The sequence below is a fragment of the Oncorhynchus keta genome, chromosome 9, assembly GCF_023373465.1.
Source record: "Oncorhynchus keta strain PuntledgeMale-10-30-2019 chromosome 9, Oket_V2, whole genome shotgun sequence".
In the NCBI taxonomy this organism is placed as follows: domain Eukaryota; kingdom Metazoa; phylum Chordata; class Actinopteri; order Salmoniformes; family Salmonidae; genus Oncorhynchus; species Oncorhynchus keta.
The window spans coordinates 15,198,435-15,217,109 of NC_068429.1; the positions used below are offsets into that span (position 1 = coordinate 15,198,435).

General features: G+C 41.5%; 2 protein-coding genes across 3 annotated transcripts in view; both read left to right on the top strand.

Moving 5' to 3' along the window:
* Positions 1-1,628: 1,628 nt before the first annotated feature.
* Positions 1,629-12,601, top strand: fpgs (folylpolyglutamate synthase). The gene is made up of 15 exons (XM_035775529.2): positions 1,629-1,836; positions 2,906-3,034; positions 3,125-3,178; positions 3,328-3,392; positions 4,442-4,556; positions 5,149-5,226; positions 5,720-5,781; positions 6,904-7,006; positions 7,220-7,297; positions 7,695-7,842; positions 7,992-8,075; positions 8,426-8,576; positions 8,741-8,816; positions 10,305-10,371; positions 10,813-12,601. Exons 1-15 carry the CDS (start codon positions 1,693-1,695, stop codon positions 11,193-11,195), a joined length of 1,737 nt encoding a protein of 578 aa, XP_035631422.1. The 5' UTR covers positions 1,629-1,692; the 3' UTR covers positions 11,196-12,601.
* Positions 12,602-12,863: 262 nt separating this feature from the next.
* The window catches only part of gpr107 (G protein-coupled receptor 107), a 38,359-nt gene continuing 32,547 nt past the window's right edge, over positions 12,864-18,675 (top strand). The window contains exons 1-4 of one of the 2 annotated variants that reach the window (XM_035775531.2): positions 12,864-13,757; positions 14,160-14,282; positions 14,459-14,509; positions 14,639-14,730. In XM_035775531.2, coding sequence (XP_035631424.1) covers positions 13,659-13,757; positions 14,160-14,282; positions 14,459-14,509; positions 14,639-14,730 — 365 coding nt within the window. In that variant the 5' untranslated portion in view covers positions 12,864-13,658. The remainder of the gene's footprint in view (positions 13,758-14,159; positions 14,283-14,458; positions 14,510-14,638; positions 14,731-18,675) is intronic. The other variant, XM_035775532.2, reaches the window with a different exon arrangement.

Here is an 18,675-nt window from a genome sequence, read left to right on the forward strand (position 1 = left end):
AACTGACTTCAATATTAAATGGTGCTATAAAATTGTCCTGCAGTGAGTTACAAAGTATTGGTTTAGAATGGCAATGAAATATTAACTGTATTGTAACATCCAGCTCGGTCTCACATATTCATGGACAAATGGGACTTATATGACATTGAATGCACAATGTTGTAACTACAATTTGGTGCCCGTGCTTTTCTATAACAAGTCCCTCACATGTACACGCCTCTCCGATGGCCTTAATGACAGTTCCGACACCAATATAGCAAATTTGGGGATAACCCTGATTGGGTCTCAAACCCAGTTCCAGTGACTGTCAACCCAACACCTCAGCCGTTACACCAAGAGATCCACACCTTTTGACAGGGTCACTACGACATTAAGGTCGTTCCAATATCCTCTCTATCACCTGTGGCAAACACAATCAACCTGAAACAAACACACTCACAACATTGCCGATACTTGTCACCAGAAATCAATGTTACGGATTGCACTTTTAAGCATCTTTGACATGATGCATGACGCCAATTCAACGTCTACTCCACATTGGTTCAATGTAATTTTATTGAAATGACTTGGAAACAACGTTGATTCAACCAGTGTGTGCCCAGTGTGGAGGTTTCAAGATTGTTTCCTGTCCTGGATTTATTTTTTACATCCACTTTGATATACCACTGTATAATTAAGCAATAAGACCCAAGAGGGTGTGGCTGTTCTTAATCATAAAATGAAGCGGAGTGCCTGGACACAGACCGTAACTGTGGTATATTGGCCATATACCACAAAAAATACCACAAAAAAAAGTATTTTTTTTGTCATACCATGGTATCTGATATGCACACGGTTATAATTTCCAATTGAGAGACTAAAATTGGAATGTGCTGGAAATGATTTGGATAAGGCCATGTTTTTATACCGCTCATAGTAGTATGGTGCCACCTTGTGGAATATTTCGAAAGGAAATACTTTTACACCAATTCCTCATCCATAACAGTAGATGACAGTAATTGATACAGCTAAAGAGAGAAAACAATACTAAAAAAGCCATGTCCAGGTCCTACAGAAATTTCTATGAATTGGCAGCTAATTAGCATTTCATTTTTGAGGGATAAATACAGGCAAATATATTGATAAAAGTCACCTTGGCCATGTGTAGGGTAAGACTACACAAGACACAAACCTTAGTTTAAGTGTTTCTAAAATCCCCCATGGGAAAAACGAATGGTATAAAAATGATTGGAAACATTTCCCTGTTTGACCCTGAGGTTATATGGGTAGTATGACTCATAACTCTATAGATTCCTGCCAATGGCGTGGCTCTTTCACTGCTCCTGGCATCACTGCACCACCACTGTCCATATGATTCAATTAGCCACTGACTTGCTCATTTGCACCTTCACATCCACCTCCTCTCTCCTATGAGCATAATGTGTAGAACATCATTAGATACAGCTTCAAAAATGTTGCTGTCTTTTTTAAAGAGAAACGGGGCTGGCAGGTAGGATTTAGTTCCTCCTTGTTTCTGGCCCACACTCCAGTACAGTAGGTGGCGGTAATGCACCATAACGTTGGATGCCAACCGCCGATAAACCCCACAGAACAAGACATTTCTCTCAAGAGGCGTGGCGTGACGACACCACGTTCTGACAGGAATATCACCTAATTTGGCGGCAGTTTCCTGTGTGTGCTTACACAAGCCCCATGATGGTACGCTTTTCTCGCGTGTTGGAGCGGAGCTCCGTATTTGCCGCGTTCCTCCGCCAGAAGGACTGGTCGTCCAAGTTTACCACAGTGAAGTATTCAAGTACAAAGGCAGAACCGCGACTTCACAGAATGGAGTATCAGGTAAGATACTGTGGCTATCATCTGCTAGCCAATGTGCTAGCAAGTTAACGTACTATCTAACGTTACCTCGCTAGTTTGACAAGTTTATGGCTCACGTTCAACAGCTTGCTATACATACAAATAAATGAGAGCCATTTTCCTACTTCGCAATCTATCTAGTAATCATTTACCTTCAAATCAGCAAACTAGTGTTCGCGTGCAAGGGACAAACTCCCGAATGGACTGGCTTTGGGGTGGACATTAGCTAATCTTCGCTCTGTTGCAAGTTATGAAACTAGACAGCATGGCGCGGGTCAGTTTTAGCAAACTTCTCAGCATATGTTTTCCTCAAGTTATTTGTCAAAAATAATAAATACTCCGCTGAGCAATTTGATATTTTGTTAGCCTACTTAAACTACTTAATATGCAAACCCCAACGCCCCAATTAAAAAAGTGTGCACTGTTCAGACAGTAAACGTCGCTACTGTACCAACCATACCTGCTCAACTTTCACTTACTTGCAAGCTAGCCATCTCCACAAACGGTCTCTACTATCTAGCTAGATAGCTCAGCACACAGGCTACGTGTGGCTGGTGAAGTCATGGTGCGAGATTATTAACAAAGTAAATATAGCTACCATGGTAAACTCATGCATTCAACAGACAGTGACAGTCTGCTTAAAGTTTAGACCGTTCCGTAGCATGTGAAATTATTTTGTTAAAATGTAAGCGTTTTCTCCCCGTTATCAACTATAGTCTTAATGAAACACGTGTGTGCATCAAACACTACAAAGTGGAATTGGCAAGGTTTTAATTTCACGGTCTAGTGTAAAAATTCTGGGGCGACAGGTAGGCTAGTGGTTAGAGCGATGGACTTGTAACCGAAAGGTTGCAAGATTAAATCCCCGAGCTGGCAAGATAAATCTGTCTTCTACCCCGAACAAGGCTGTCATTGAAAATAAGAATTTGTTCTTTAACTGACTTGCCTAGTTAACTAGGCAATAAAGGTCAAATCAAGTAAAATAAATTGCCATCCAGAGATATTAAAAACTACATGCATGCACTCTTGTGTTTTATTTCTGCCACTACAGGACGCAGTGTGCACCCTCAATACCCTGCAGACCAATGCCTGTGCCCTGGAGCAAGTGCGTCGAGAGCGGGGTCACCCTCAACTCCAGCTCCAGGCCATGAGGGGCTTCCTGGAGCGAGCAGGCCTGGTGGTAAATATATTCTACAGCAGTGTCTACCCCTAACATGTATTCTGTATTGCTTATCTTCTAATATAAATGTTTTCCCATTTTGATTCCAAGGTGGAAGAACTTGACCATCTCAATATCATTCATGTCACAGGAACGAAAGGCAAGGTGTGTGTGTGTGTGTGTTTAAATCCACTAATCTATGAGAGAGCCCCAAGCTCGTATCTTGTGCAAAGTTTGCCAAACAAATGTTGTAAACAACTTGATATGGCATTGTGGGAAGAAGGTGAGTAATGTTTCACATGTTTATCTTTCAGGGGTCAACGTGTGCCTTCACAGAACAAATACTGAGAAGTTATGGTTTTCGGACTGGATTTTACAGGTACATATCATGAAGTCCAGAGCAGTCCTACCTACAGCTAATTAATAAATACATTTTTGATGCAGAGTTGAGGACATTTACTTGTGGTTACCAGCCTCATCCAGTTAACTCAGTCATAATCTGTCATCTGATTTCCTGCATGAAACATTATTCAGTAAGTTCACTGACTGCTGAGCCAACTTTCTTGTGTAGTAGTTACAGAGCAGTGGTCATGATCGACTGTGGCTAAATCGAGTGCGCCTATTGCGCTGGCCAATCGAATAGCTCAAATCACCAGACAGCATCCACAGCCTGTGATTTCATAACTTTTAAAACCATGGCCAGAGACTGTCAAAGAATATAACAAAGAGCTGTGGCTTTTGAGTGAGTTCATGTCTGTTTTTATTCAACTCTGTTTAACACTTTAAAAATGCTATTAAACACTTACAAGCACAACACACTTCTACCTACATCCACTCACGCTGCAATTAATGATTAGCCAAGTGTATCGATAGCCCTGGGTTTCTATTGTTATTAGCAGTTTGTCTATTTTAATATTGAGGAATATTTCGCTTTCTTTGGTCATAGGAACAGCATGAATTTGTGCATGATGCAGTGTAAGACAACTGTGAACTCTGAAATCTCCACCTTCAGTGCGTTCAAGACAACTGAGAACTCAGAAAAAATGAACCCACTGGGAGAATTTGTTTTGAGCGGTCATCCAAGTCGGAAACTCTGGCATCTTTCTAGAGCTCAGACTTTCTGGCCTGAAGATCAGACACTGATTTTACTTAATTTCTTTTTGCATAAACCTCATTCGTACAGAACTGCTTTTATTAGGTTAGTGTTAGGTAAACATTCCCATGTTTTGGATTTTTAACCCTTTTGAAGATGTATTGGAGAAATGAGACTCATTTTAGTCATAAGAAATTGAGAAATGTTTCAGTGAATTTCTACTCTACTGCAATGGTTTGCTTACCATACCCCTATTTTTAAGAATGAATCATCCTCAATTATATATTTTAAGTCATGTTTTTGACTGTTAACACATTCTTTTCTGTCGATTGCAGTTCCCCACATTTGGTACAAGTCAGGGAGAGGATAAGAATTAATGGAAAACCAATCGGCAAAGAACTCTTCACAAAATATTTCTGGCAGGTGTATGGACGGCTGTATGAAACCAAGGTAGTTGTGGAAAAAGGTTCTGAATCCAATTGTAGTGACGGTTTGGAGTTCTGCTTTCTGTGCTCCTGGTCATTGACCTCCAAGGAGAAGGGTGTGTCTTTAATGTGTTTCAGAATACGACACATTCTCCAACCATGACAAGTTGCTCCCTCTTCTTTTCCTGTAGAGAAAATAAAATGTAATTAATAGATTCTTCAAATATCTTTTAAGCTGGACGTAATAATAAAGTACCACTGTCTGAACTGGAAACTAAATGAGTTCTACTCATACATTTAAAATAGCAGGGCCCTTCACAACTTGCCTGTAACCGGTATACATCTGGGCTTGGGCCATTGCCTGAATTCAGCCCACTTTACCTTGTGTAGTATTCCTGTCTCTGGCCGTTAGAACTGATAATTGAGTTTAGGAAGAAAATGAAAAACCTCTCGTCTTATAATGACCAGTGCATGCATATGTGTCATATGATTTGTTGTAGATGTCCCATGCTGTAGCTGTCGCCCTTAAATGAGGTTGCGTATTTGCTCTTTGAGATGTTGAAGGGATACTACGAAGCTGTTATAGTAATATCCTGTTGACCTTTGACCCCTCTCAGGACACTCACGGGGGGAGTATGCCCGCTTACTTCCGCTTCCTGACAATCCTGGCCTTCCACATCTTCCTGCAGGAGAAGGTAGGTCACTATAACCAGTGTACCACATCTCTCATATCAGGTCTTGTATTCCCATCATACCTCTGGTGTCCCTGTGCAGCATTGCTGGGGTGTCTAGGACTGGTGGGTGCTCCCTTTCCCTTCTGTCCTTGTTCATTTCTTCACACACCTGATAGGATTGGCATGAAAAAGGAGACAAGGGGCCCCTCATGTTTTGCAGACTAATGCATAGTGGTGACCTTTTTTTTCTATATTGGTGGTTTTATATTGGTGTCTTCATGGCTACTAATGAGTCACAACCTGTACTGGTAAACATTTCTCCTGAGAGTTATGGCCTATCTGTCACAGGGTCAGATCGACTCATCAAATCAGGAAGTTAATTACATTTCATGACTCAATTCTTCTTGGTAAAATAAAAAAAAATGGCACTCATCAATTCTTTCAATTGACCTGTTGAAATGACTGAATAGAAATGTGGGTTGAGCTCAGCCACCCATATTGTCCTGTGATGCAGGTGGACTTGGCAGTGATTGAGGTTGGGATTGGTGGAGCCTACGACTGCACAAACATAATCAGGTAAGAAGCATGTAGTTGGATCCTATGGGATGGGAAACTAACAGGATTTAGTTCAATGGTCCATAATCGCTGTTAATTAGAAATAGATCTCTTTGATGATGATGATGCAGCTGATGTAACCATTCCCTCTCATGGAATCCCCCTCTGCAGCATACCCTAATTCCCCTCACTACCCCCTGGCTCAATTCCAAAGTCTCTAGTGACTACTGCTGTGTGCCTAATGTCTCACTGAACTCACTCGACAAGCCCTTCCACCATTTTGTCCTATGGTGCGACCTCGTTAACAGTGTGACCGACTGTCTCGTCAAGCCTCCCATTTGCCAGCAGCCCCATTTTGCAATGAAAGGTCTCCATTTATTGTTAGTTGATAGAGCGAGAGAGACATTAGGTGCTATTTGAAGAGTTGAGAGTTGTTGAGAACAGACTTTTAAATGCGTTAAAGACTTCAAAGAGATGTGCGACGTAGGCACAAGCATTTAGGTTTGATATGCTTATCTAATTCTAACTATGTATGGAATACATTTTCTACGCTGGACAAATTATTAATTTGACTTGCCCCTGTACTTTCCCATAATTGAGATGCAAATCATTCTAGCCTGTAGGACCTCTCCGTGGTCAGATCAAAGCTAGTATTACACTAGATGGTCACCAACAAGAGAACTGGATCTGACATGCAGTTCATTTCTCACAAGTAGCTAAACAAGTAGCTAATACAAACTAGTTAAAGGTAGACTCAGCGCTATGACGTAGATGCAGAAAGTAAACCACCTAATGAGTCAATTTCTGCAACCACTAAGAGCGTTGAAACAGGAGGCTCAACTTCTCTGTTTTGTTCCCGTGGCTACCACGCTGTAACAGCCTGAAGTGAACCCGTACGTACGCATGCGCAGATGATGTGAGATCGGAGTGTTGCCTGTCGTTCACTTCTACCACATGGCTATGTCATTTAGTCTACCTTTAACATGAAATCTGTTTAAAAATGTAATTTATGCCGCCTCTGCATGCAGTATCGTACAGACCATTTATCTCACTTTCCCTGCTGTATAAACAGTTATTTTGTGTGACGATCCATTGAGTCCACTGAACTCTGTAGTCTATGCTCTGTATGTCCTCCTCTGACAGGAGGCCGTGGGTGTGTGGCATCGCCTCCCTGGGTATAGATCACACCTCAATACTGGGGGATACCATCGAGAAAATTGCCTGGCAGAAAGGGGGCATTTTTAAGGTTAGATTGCAGTACAGTTTCTTTGTCAAGGCCGGACTTTTGATACATTTTCAGAACAGCACCTCTAGAATGTTACAAAGTAGCCTCAATTGACGCGTGATTGTTTAATGCATGTAGTAAAACACCAAGAAAGACACAAGTGTTAACATTTTGACTATGCTGAAATAAACAGGAGTTACTGACGTTATTTAATTATTTCTCGTGTCTCCTCAGCCAGGAGTTCCTGCCTTCACTGTGAAGCAACCAGACAGCCCTATGATGGTTCTCAAAGAGCGAGCGAAGGAGATTGGGGTGAGAGCCAATAAAGAAGTCATAAAACAAGATACAACATTGTCTGTAGACAGTTTGTAGATACCTGGCCTACAATGAAGTATGAACACAATGTTTCCCCTGTATTTATTTAGCAGTGGTGCCCCACTCATTTTGGAGTGAAATGTCCTTTTTAAAAAGTCACCAGAAGTGACCTCAGTGGTTTAATGAAAAAAATCATCCTGGGCGGGCATATGAGTTTCAAAGAGCCTCGTAAGAATTCTATGATATATGTAAGCAGTAAATGAGCAAATAGTTTAATGTCACGTTTCAGGGTAACACAATGGCATAATATCAGCCTTTGATGTGAATCTGTCCCTTGGACTGTCCTTGAATAACTTTGACTCTTTCTCCTACCCTCTCATTTCCTCCTCCTCAGTGTCCTCTCTGGGTGTGCCCAGAACTGGAGGAGTACCCTGCTGACTCGGGACCTCTGCGTCTGGGCCTGGCTGGCCACCACCAGCGCTCCAACGCCTCCCTTGCCCTGCAGCTCAGCCACAGCTGGCTACAGAGACGCTGCCTTCCTGGTAGGTGGGAGTGAGTGTTTGAGGCTGGTCTGGGGGTGGTAGGGTAAAGGAACAACCTGGGTGTATACGTGAGATTATTGGACATGGTATGTTTTGATTGTGTGGTGATTTCAGGTCATGTGTATTCCCCATCTTCTACTCTTCTGTAGACCAGAGCATCCCTTCCCCCGCTGATGAGAGTAAAGGCGTGTCGCCGGCCGCTGGCTTCCAGCCAAGCCCCATTATGGCGAAAGGTCAGTTCAATAGAACAACTCCAACACCCTCACCTGCAAAATAACAGCCTCCAGTGAAACCCACGGGGGTGAACACAATCACCTGAGCATTGATAGGTCATGAAAATACTACGTGTTTTTCTCTGAATTTGAGGATGTGGGGGTTGAATTCTAATGGCTTTATAGCAGATGACTAGGTGGACTGTATATCAAGGTCCATGGTTCGTTCCCCTGTTTCAGAACCAACAACCAAGGAAGCCTCCAGCGCAACTTCCTGCTTACACCTATCCAATCATTTTAGATCTGCAGTAGATGCTAGGGTCCCATTTTGGTATTCAGCAACAGTACATCACTTTCCTCTTGGGCGGTAGGGCTGGAGGAAACTGAATGGCCGGGGAGGACCCAGACTCTGAAGCATGGCCCAGTCACCTACTTCCTGGATGGGGCCCACACCACCCGTAGCATGCTGGCCTGTGTAAGCTGGTTCAGCGAGGTTGCCTCTCAACACGAAAGAACCACAGGGTCAGTATCTGCGTGTGAGTTTGTGCTCCACTATGTCTGTGTTGTCCTGTCAATTGTAGTCTATGCACCTTACCATTTGTTGAGCTCTGCAATTCAAGTGAAGTCTGTCAGTTGATAATCTCTGGTATCCTAACCGTATACCTACCCCCTATGTCTCCTCACAGTGGTCCTGTGGTCAGAGTGCTACTGTTCAACGCCACAGGGGAGAGAGACTCTGCAGCCATGCTAAAGTTACTGGTTGTGAGTACCCTAGGCTAGGTTAACTGTCCAACAACGATAAGTACTAAACATTCAATGAATGTGTCCCAATCACAAATGATGTCAGCCCATCCTGTTGTGATGGTATTGTCATATACAGTGCATTCGGAAAGTTTTCAGACCCCTTCCCTTTTTCCACATTTTGTTACGTTACAGCCTTATTCACAATGGTGAAACAATTATTTCATCCAGCTACACACAATACCCCATAATGAGATGGAAAACATGTTTTTACAAACAGTTATTACAAATAAACAGATGCATACAGTTGAAGTCGGAAGTTTACACACTTAGGTTGGAGTCATTAACTCATTTTTCAACTATTCCACAAATTTCTTGTTAACAAACTATAGTTTTATCAAGTTGGTTAGGATGTCTACTTTGTATGACACAAATCATTTTTCCAACAATTGTCTACAGACAGATTATTTCACTTAATTCACTGTATCACAATTCCAGTGGATCAGAAGTTTACATGCACTAAGTTGACTGTGCCTTTAAACAGCTTGGAAAATTCCAGAAAATGTCATGGCTTTAGAAGCTTCTGATAGGCTAATTGGAGGTGTACCTGTGGATGTATTTCAAGGCCTACCTTCAAACTCAGTGGGGATGTTTTTCAGCAGTAGGGACTGGGAGACTAGTCAGGCTCGAGGGAATGATGAACGGAGCAAAGTACAGAGATGAAAACCTGCTCCAGAGCGCTCAGAACCTCAGACTGGGTGAAGGTTCACCTTCCAACATGACAACGACCCTAAGCACACAGCCAAGAAAATGCAGGACTGGCTTCTGGGCAGGTCTCTGAATGTCCTTGAGTGGCCCAGCCAGAGCCTGGACTTGAACCCGATCGAACATCTCTGGAGAGACCTGAAAATAGCTGTGCAGTGACGCTTCCCATCCAACGTGACAGAGCTTGAGAGGATCTGCAGAGCAGAATGGGAGAAGCTCTCCAAATACAGCTGTGCCAAGCTTGTAGAGTCATACCCAAGAAGACCCTACTCGCAGCGATTTACAAAGGTGCTTCAAAAAAGTACTAAGTAAAGGGTCTAAATACTTACTTAAATATGAGATTTAAAATTTACAAACATTTCTAGACATGTTTTTGCTTTGTCATTATGGAGTATTGTGAGTGGGGGACAAAATAATTGAATATATTTTTGAGGAAGGTTGTAAAAAGTTTAAAAATAAAAAATAAAAAAAATCTAGGCGTCTGAATACTTGATGAACGCACTGTATGGACAGCAGCTAGCCTAGTGGTTAAGAGCAGTGGGCAGTAACAAAGGTTGCTGGTTCGAATCCCCAAGCCGACTAAGTGAAATCTCTATGTGCCCTTGAGCAAGGTATCTAACACTAATTGCTACTGTAAGTCGCTCTGGTTAAGAGTGTTTGCTAAATGACTAAAATGTAAAAGTACGTGCCATGTTTGTAGGACAACTGTAACTGATTTAGTTTTTTTCTATATTGTGATTTCAGCCATGCCATTTTGACTTTGCTGTGTTCTGCCCCAACATCACAGAGGCCATTGCATCATGTAACGCAGGTAAGGCTATCACATTGTATTGTGTTATGCCTGGCTAAAAATCACATCAACTACTTTGTCAATGACTGCGGCTTGACAGATGAAACAGTAGCCTAGTATGACTAAATGAATAGCTCTGCTGGTGTAATTATGCGTCGCGATCTGTGTTAATCATTGGTGTGGATGTGAGCATGTTCTCAATTCACTGTCAATGGAAGGGCAAAGAAAGATGTTGCTGTGTTATTAACATGGTGTCCAAACCAGCAAACGTTGTCATAAATCTATTGGTCGAAGTGTTGCTTTTATGTTCTGGCTATTAATGTTTGAAAAGTGAAACTAAAATTAAATCGTTCTGCATGTAATTTCCCTTTGACGGTACAATCTACCATTTTAAATTATACCCATTTTGATTCTGGAAGAATCTAGCATGGTAGCATTGTGTAACCTTTCCTCTCTCCTCAGACCAACAAAACTTCAATGTCTCTGTGGAAAACATGCTCACCCGTTGCCTGGACAACCAGAGGAGCTGGCGCCTGCTCAACGGCCAGGAAGAGAAGCCTGGCGACCAGCTGCTCATCTCCCGCGATGTTCTCCCACTGGTGGCAGCCAAGTGCTGCAGCAAAACTTTAGTTTTCCCCTGCATCCTCAGCGCCCTCCAGTGGCTCAGCCAGGGCAGGGACTCTGTCTTGGCACATCCGGACAAGAGGGTCATCCCCGTCAAGCCCAGCGTGACAGCCAAAGCCGCTCCGCTAAGAGATGCCACTGGCATCCACGTCCTTGTCGCTGGAAGCCTCCATCTGGTTGGGGGCGTCCTGAAACACCTTGACCCTTCCTTTGCCTCTTAAAGGGATGGTTCTGTCAGAACAGCAATAGATCAGATTGATTTGTCTGGTAAGCAGAATCAAGAAGAGACCCTCTGGAGAGAGCTAAATGCTGGGATATCATGCAGCCTAAGGGAAATCTTGTTAGCTATGCTTGCTGGTATGTTATTCAATTTGTACCAGGCAACAGGGTTTTGTGTCACCCCCAGTCCTTGGTTAACATAATAGAAATGGCCATTGCATTTCAATTGATAGAGGGCTCTGGCCAATACAAGTTCATGTCAAATGTTTTAGCCAGTACCACACACAGCCTTACTGAGGATCACACAGTATTTTATTGTGACAGGGAGTCATTTTGAGACTGTGGTCTCTTTTACAGATGAGCCCAAAATGAAATTTTAAAATATATACACATCAGTACACTATGAAAAGAACCAGAGATACAGAACAATCAGTGTAAGGTTCTGGTACAAATTCCAGATAGACACCAAAGGAAGCTTAAACTATATGTATTACACACAAACTGGATGTTACAGCTCCATAGCACACAAACCGGTCACACATGCATATATATTTATGCCTTCTGGCTAGGTGGGGTCACCTCTTTGTGTCTAGGATAAACAGTCAGTCAGTGCTGGGCAAGAACTCTGTTCCTCCCCCCTATTGATGTTAGCATGAGTCCAGATCCTTTGGGCAGGTGTGTGTAAGAGAGACTATAGTCTCTCACACACAATTTAGCCTCCCCCACAATGCAATAAATCTCCATTCCCAATATCCTAACCAATGACAAGTTATTACTACTAATTAATGGATTATGCAATTATAAACTGGCTCATGCAACACAAATGGATTCACGTCAAATAGTCTCCAACAATAGAAAACAAACATTAACCTTAAGTCTTATATTTGAAGCCAAAACTGTTTACATGGCCTCTTGGGGGGTTAATTTGTGCGCCTTCTAGTATGACACGGGTGTTTACTGTTATTGTTTATGCGAAGTGGTATTGTGCTTTAAAAGCGTTTGAGAAGAAGGCAGTGAGACGGTAGGCCCTGAAAATGACAGGTAATCCAAAGAAAGTGTGGAAACGGTTAGTCACAGGCCTCACTCTTTCCACCCAGTACGCTTCTTTGGGTTGTGTACAAGAATGGCTTTCTTTCCTGTCCTTTCATTGCTACCAATAAGAGACGTATAGGGAGAGGGTTGCAACATGAACTGGATTTCTTACAAAGAGAACGTTTAAATTTTGTTTCACTATGTCTTAGTGAGATCCTCATTTGCCGATCTCGCGGACTTGCATTATATGTTGACTGTATTCTTAAACATTTCAAATGTGCTTCGTGTAGCTATCATTGTCTTGGTAAATCAGATATTCTTCCTCGTTAAATAAAAATGTAACACCTCTACAATAAAACTAGACCTTTAGCGTTGAGCACGATGTAAACTAACATGTCTGTAAATTACTCTAAGCTGTCATAATTGATAAATCTTTTATACTGCAGTTGCTTTGTGACATGAACATTTCAAAATGTTCACTGCCTTGTACATTTGTGTCTGAGAGTGCAATTGTACGTCCACTGTAAAGAAACACACAATCACACTCTATAGAGGTAGGGTGTATTTGTAAATCGGTATCTTGCAAAGCTTTTTGCAATATGACCTGTCTTAATCTAGGAACCCACCGGAATAAAACAGGGAGGGCTCTACATGAATTCGTCCAATAGAAAGTAGGAACTCTTGTTTCCTGTTGCTAAACGTTTTGGACTAATGCTTCTACCCAAAGTACCATGGAAATGAGCGCTTGATTTGAGTGATTGGCCCTGTTCTAGTCTGACTATATTGCAGTCATGCTGCAGTACACACAGCAACTAATGGGTGACCTATTATCGACTGCACAGCCAGGTATAATATTGCTATTATATGCTACAGATAGCTGATATGATCCAGGCGTTGTACGATCTGGCAGGTGACTGCAATGTAGTTGGCCTGGAATGCAGCCAATATTTCTCTGGGGTTTAGAAACTGCTAGACTATTCCCAAATCTCTTTCAAAGTGGTCTTAACATTTCAGAGAAATTCTATAGTTTTAAATGTATGTGCACTTAAGATCATTAAATTAATCATTAACAGATGTGTTTTCTTATGCATCATATTGTCCCATTTGGAAGCGCTAGTATTAATGTGGTTACTGCATTTTCAACTATTTCCATCATTGATATTTGGTGATTGACTTGCTTTGTACAGGGCCTGGAATGTAGCCAATGTAATGAAGATGAAATTGTTTTACATTCTCAATGTTTCAAGCAGAACATGTAATTTGTTGTTAAACAAACGAGGAAAAGTACCAAAACACAAGGAAAAATGTATTATCCAAAACAAAAGATTAACGCAAAACAAGAAAAACGTACGACGTAGCAGAATTTTTTTTTATGCGTCAGTGCGTAAATCCTGCCGGAAGTGTGTTGCTTGCAAGTATGCTTTTTTAGAAAAATGGCGACCGACAAAATATATATGTTTACGGCTACTATTGTGTTATTTTTGTTATTTCTCAGAGAAAGCCATTGCAGGTTACATCATCTTAAACTCGAGGTAGGTTTATTTGCCAGTTTCATATGGCCGCTTACTGTCATACAAGTGAATAGGGTTTCATGCCAATCAAACCTAGCTGCTAGCTAGCTAGCGGTTCATCATAATAAATGCATCGTCTAGTGTAGCTAATTACGCGTGGATACGACATAAGGTCGCAATACTTGCTCGTCTCTAATTGTATTTAACATGTTATCCACTGAACGTTTTAGCTAACAAGCAACACTTGTTAGCTATTTTGCTTTTGATTTAATAGCTGGTCACCTTGTACTATGATTTGAAAATGGTAGGCCACAGGTATTGGCCAAGTGTGGTGGCCAGCTAATATCTAATGCACTGATACTACAATGTCAATTAACAGTGACCTTGATCAAAATCAAATGTTTGTCATGTACATTCTTTCAGGATGACATTCGACAGAAAGTCCACCTGAACACTTTTGGCTTCTACAAACATGGTTACATGATAGTGAATATGTCCAGTCTTACCCTTACTGGGGAGGATCTGGACAAGATTGACAGCTCCACGGTAAGATCCATTTCAATATCTGTCAGTGGTCTGTTCAATAACTGTTCTGGGAATTGTCATTGCATGAGAAGTCCCATTGGGAAATGGTGTAGCTAGGTACATTTAATCTTCTTATTAACAAAATGCATGGCTCTGACCAACATCTATTTTGTAATCTTTGCCTGTTTCCTATTCAGGTTGGATTCAGTCTGGATAGGACAAGCAGCAATGGCTTCTCTACGTATTTAGTGAGTATCCATTCTAGTCTAAGATCTGTTTGTTATTACTGAAGCTTTTCAACATGGACTAGGCCTACACAGGAGGTACTCCTACTAACAGGATGAGATCAATAATGTCTGGTGTGTGTGTGTGCACAGGATGATCAAGATCTGGACTACTGTGTCCTTAAGAAGTCTCCCAGCAGTGACGTCGCTGTGGCATTGCTGTTATTTGACTTCAAGAAAAATGAGTGAGTTTCTATCTGACCGCAGGGAACCCCATGTACCCTTCTACAAAGAGTTACCATTGTTTACAAATAGTTTTTAAAATTTAATCAGGCTAGTCAACTTGATGGCTGCGGTTTTACAGTCCACCAAACAATTGTGCTATTGTTGTTTTTTTCCCCCACATTATTTCTAACTTGTTTTGTACATAATGTTTCTGCCTCTGTCTTTTATGACTGAAAAGAGCTTCTAGATATCAGAACAGCGATTACTCACCTCGTACCGAAATAAGATTTTTTTCTTTAACGAGTCGGACACAAAGGATTTACTCCAGACACCTGACATCATAATCTCATTCGCAGGAGAAAGAGACAAATATATATTGGGGATGTAGGTCTGGGTGCCTTGTAAGGATCCGACGACGAGTGGGTAATCTGCCTTTGTACGTTGGCAATCATTGGATTAGAAAATAGACTCACTACGAGCATGTACATCCTACCAACAGGGCATTAAACTGTAATATCTTATGTTTCACCGAGTCGTGGCTGAATGACGACATGAATAACATACAGCTGGACGGTTTTACACTTTTTTTTGGCAGGATAGAACAGCAGCCTCTTGTAAGACAAGGGGTAACGGTCTATGTATATTTGTAAACAGCTCGTGCACAAAATGTAAGGAAGTCTCAAGTTTTGCTTGCCTGAGGTAGAGTTTCTCATGATAAGCTGTAGACCACACTATTTACCAAGAGAGTTCATCTATATTCTTCGTAGCTGTCTATTTACCACCACAAACCGATGCTGGCACTAAGAGTGCAGTCAATGAGCTGTATATGGCCATAAGCAAACAGGAAAATGCTCATCCAGTGGCGGTGCTCCTAGTGGCCGGGGACTTTATTGCAGGGAAACTTTAATCTGTTTTACCTTATTTCTACCAGCATGTTACGTGTGCAACAAGAGGAAAAAAAACTCTAGACCACCTTTACTCCACACACAGAGACACACACGTACAAAGCTCACTATACATTTGGCAAATTTGACCATAATGCTATCCTCCTGATTCCTGCTTACAAGCAAAAATGAAAGCAGGAAGCATCAGTGACTCGGTCAATAAAAAAGTGGTCAGATGAAGCAGATGCTAAGCTACAGGACTGTTTTGCTAACACAGACTGGAATATGTTCCGGGATTCTTCCGATGGCATTGGACGTGGTCCAAAAGACTTCTTAACAACTTCTACCCCCAAGCCATAAGACTCCTGAACATCTAATCAAATGTGTCATGTTTTTGGCCATGCCGGATTAAGTGATATGACATGCTACTCTATAAAATCCTTTCTCTGTAATTCATATTAACTGATTGAGCTAATCATGTAAATGTAATTAACTAGAAAGTCGGGGCACCACGAAATAATATTTATAGAGCTGTTATCTTCCCGAATAAACTCTTAAAGTCTTAGTAATATTTTACATCAATAGCAGTCAACATTAATCGTCACCTTATTTCAGTCTCATCTGAAAGTTGTCAATTCTTGGTTATCTTCACGAACCCTGGCTAACAAGTTGAATAAGCAATACAAAATTGGGTTTAATTATTTATTTACTAAATAACTAACTAATCACACAGAATTACATATACACAGAATGAATCATACCTTGATTACAAATGATGCCAAAGGAAAACGTCCCTAGCGGACGGAACAGATATGACAGCTGGTTACACAGAAAAGGGGGCTGGGTTTGAGTGAAAGACCGGGGAAGACTGAAGAACAAAGGGAAAAGCGATGTCTCTATCGGGCCGTAGGCAGCTACTCTATCGGCCAAATGGGAAATGGGTTAGAATTTAGAATAATTTAGAATTACCGGCCATTTGGTAAAGGAAAATGCAATAAATATTTACTCTGAGCTGCGCTTCGGTATGTTGGTCTAAAATGCTGGTTGTGTTGGCCCCCCTTTTACGCTGCTACTCTGTTTTATCTATGCATGGTCACACTAACTCTCTTCGACATCTATATGTTACCTCGACTAACCGGTGCTCCCGCACATTGTCTCTGTACCGGTACCCCCTGTATATAGCCTCCTGCTATTGTTATTTTACTGCTGCTCTTTAATTATTTGTTACTTATTTTTTACTTAACAGTTATTGTTCTTAGCTGCATTGTTGTTTAACTTCTTACGGCCGGAACCCTCGACAACATTCCGCTGAAAAGGCATCGCGCGCATTTAATTATTATTATTATTTTTTTAAGAGATTTCGTCAGTTGCTGTATGGTTAGTGAGAAAGTCCATATTGCAATTGTACGGTCCCTTACTAGACGTCCGAAATCGTTTGTAAAATTCGCGGACGGCGTCGGGCCGAGCGGCAGGGCCGGACCTACCAGGAAGTCATCAAATGAACTTTGTCGGACATTCGGTTTCCGTTTTACAAAAATAATAAGATTTTGGTCATTTTTCCGCTGTCCCAGAATATCCCACAAGAGGGCATAAGCAATCATATTGCTATTGGACAAAACATCACGATTCACGACGGGGCCTTATCTCGAAAACGGAAAATATTTCAAAGCCGAAACTCGGTGAGCGTAGGTTTGGCATAATGGGCAGTTAGCCCCGAACAAGATGGCTTCTATAGGCCTCAACGGTTTTTGAGTTATGGCCATTTATCTGGGATTAAAGGTCCAAAATGAAAAGAGAAATTATTTTTCCACTTCACGTCAAAGTCAAGCAGCCTCCGGTGTCAATAAAAAAATAACCAGCAATTTATCTATCGTCATTTAAGAGAAATCGTACGATGACACATTGGTGATGTTCACGGATAGGTGTTTTTTTTTTTTCAACGGTTACAGATCCAGTTGCGGGGTGTTCTTACGAATCTTTTTAAAGTGTGCTGCGGAGCTCTGCGAGATTTCTGTGATTTTCTCTGATTTTCTGAAATAACACACACTCACTAAACCCTCTGTAAATAACTCAGTATATGAGTTTATTTATAGCTTCCTGTGCCAACCGGAAGTGCCTTAAATGGTGTCACAGTGGCAGTTTCCAAGGGTTAAAAAGGTCAGATCTTTTCAAAACTTCATACGTGTGATTAGGCAACCCCCATAAACTGTAAGTCAGTCATTTCTCCCAACAGATGTCAAAGAAAAGCTCTCTCTCTCTCACACACACACACACACAGAAACACACAGAAACACACACAGCAAGGATGGAGTGACAAAGTGCGGTGCTTAAAGACACACAAAGCCTACAATGGCATTTCCATATTCTCTAGGCCGTGCCGAGTTTAACGAGATGCTCCGCTTGACCGTAGCTCGCTCCGTCTAAGCACAGCGACCATTAGAAAAGTAGGCCCAAAATGAAGGCTGGCCCTCAATGTCAAATCAAATCAAATCAAATCAAATTTTATTTGTCACATACACATGGTTAGCAGATGTTAAATGCGAGTGTAGCGAAATGCTTGTGCTTCTAGTTCCGACAATGCAGTGATAACCAACAAGTCATCTAACTAACAATTCCAAAACTACTGTCTTATACACAGTGTAAGGGGATAAGGAATATGTACATAAGGATATATGAATGAGTGATGGTACAGAGCAGCATACAGTAGATGGTATCGAGTACAGTATATACATATGAGATGAGTGTGTAGACAAAGTAAACAAAGTGGCATAGTTAAAGTGGCTAGTGATACATGTGTTACATAAGGATGCAGTCGATGATGTAGAGTACAGTATATGCATATGAGATGAATAATGTAGGGTAAGTAACATTATATAAGGTAGCATTGTTTAAAGTGGCTAGTGATATATTTACATAATTCCCATCAATTCCCATTATTAAAATGGCTGGAGTTGGGTCAGTGTCAATGACAGTGTGTTGGCAGCAGCCACTCACTGTTAGTGGTGGCTGTTTAACAGTCTGATGGCCTTGAGATAGAAGCTGTTTTTCAGTCTCTCGGTCCCAGCTTTGATGCACCTGTAC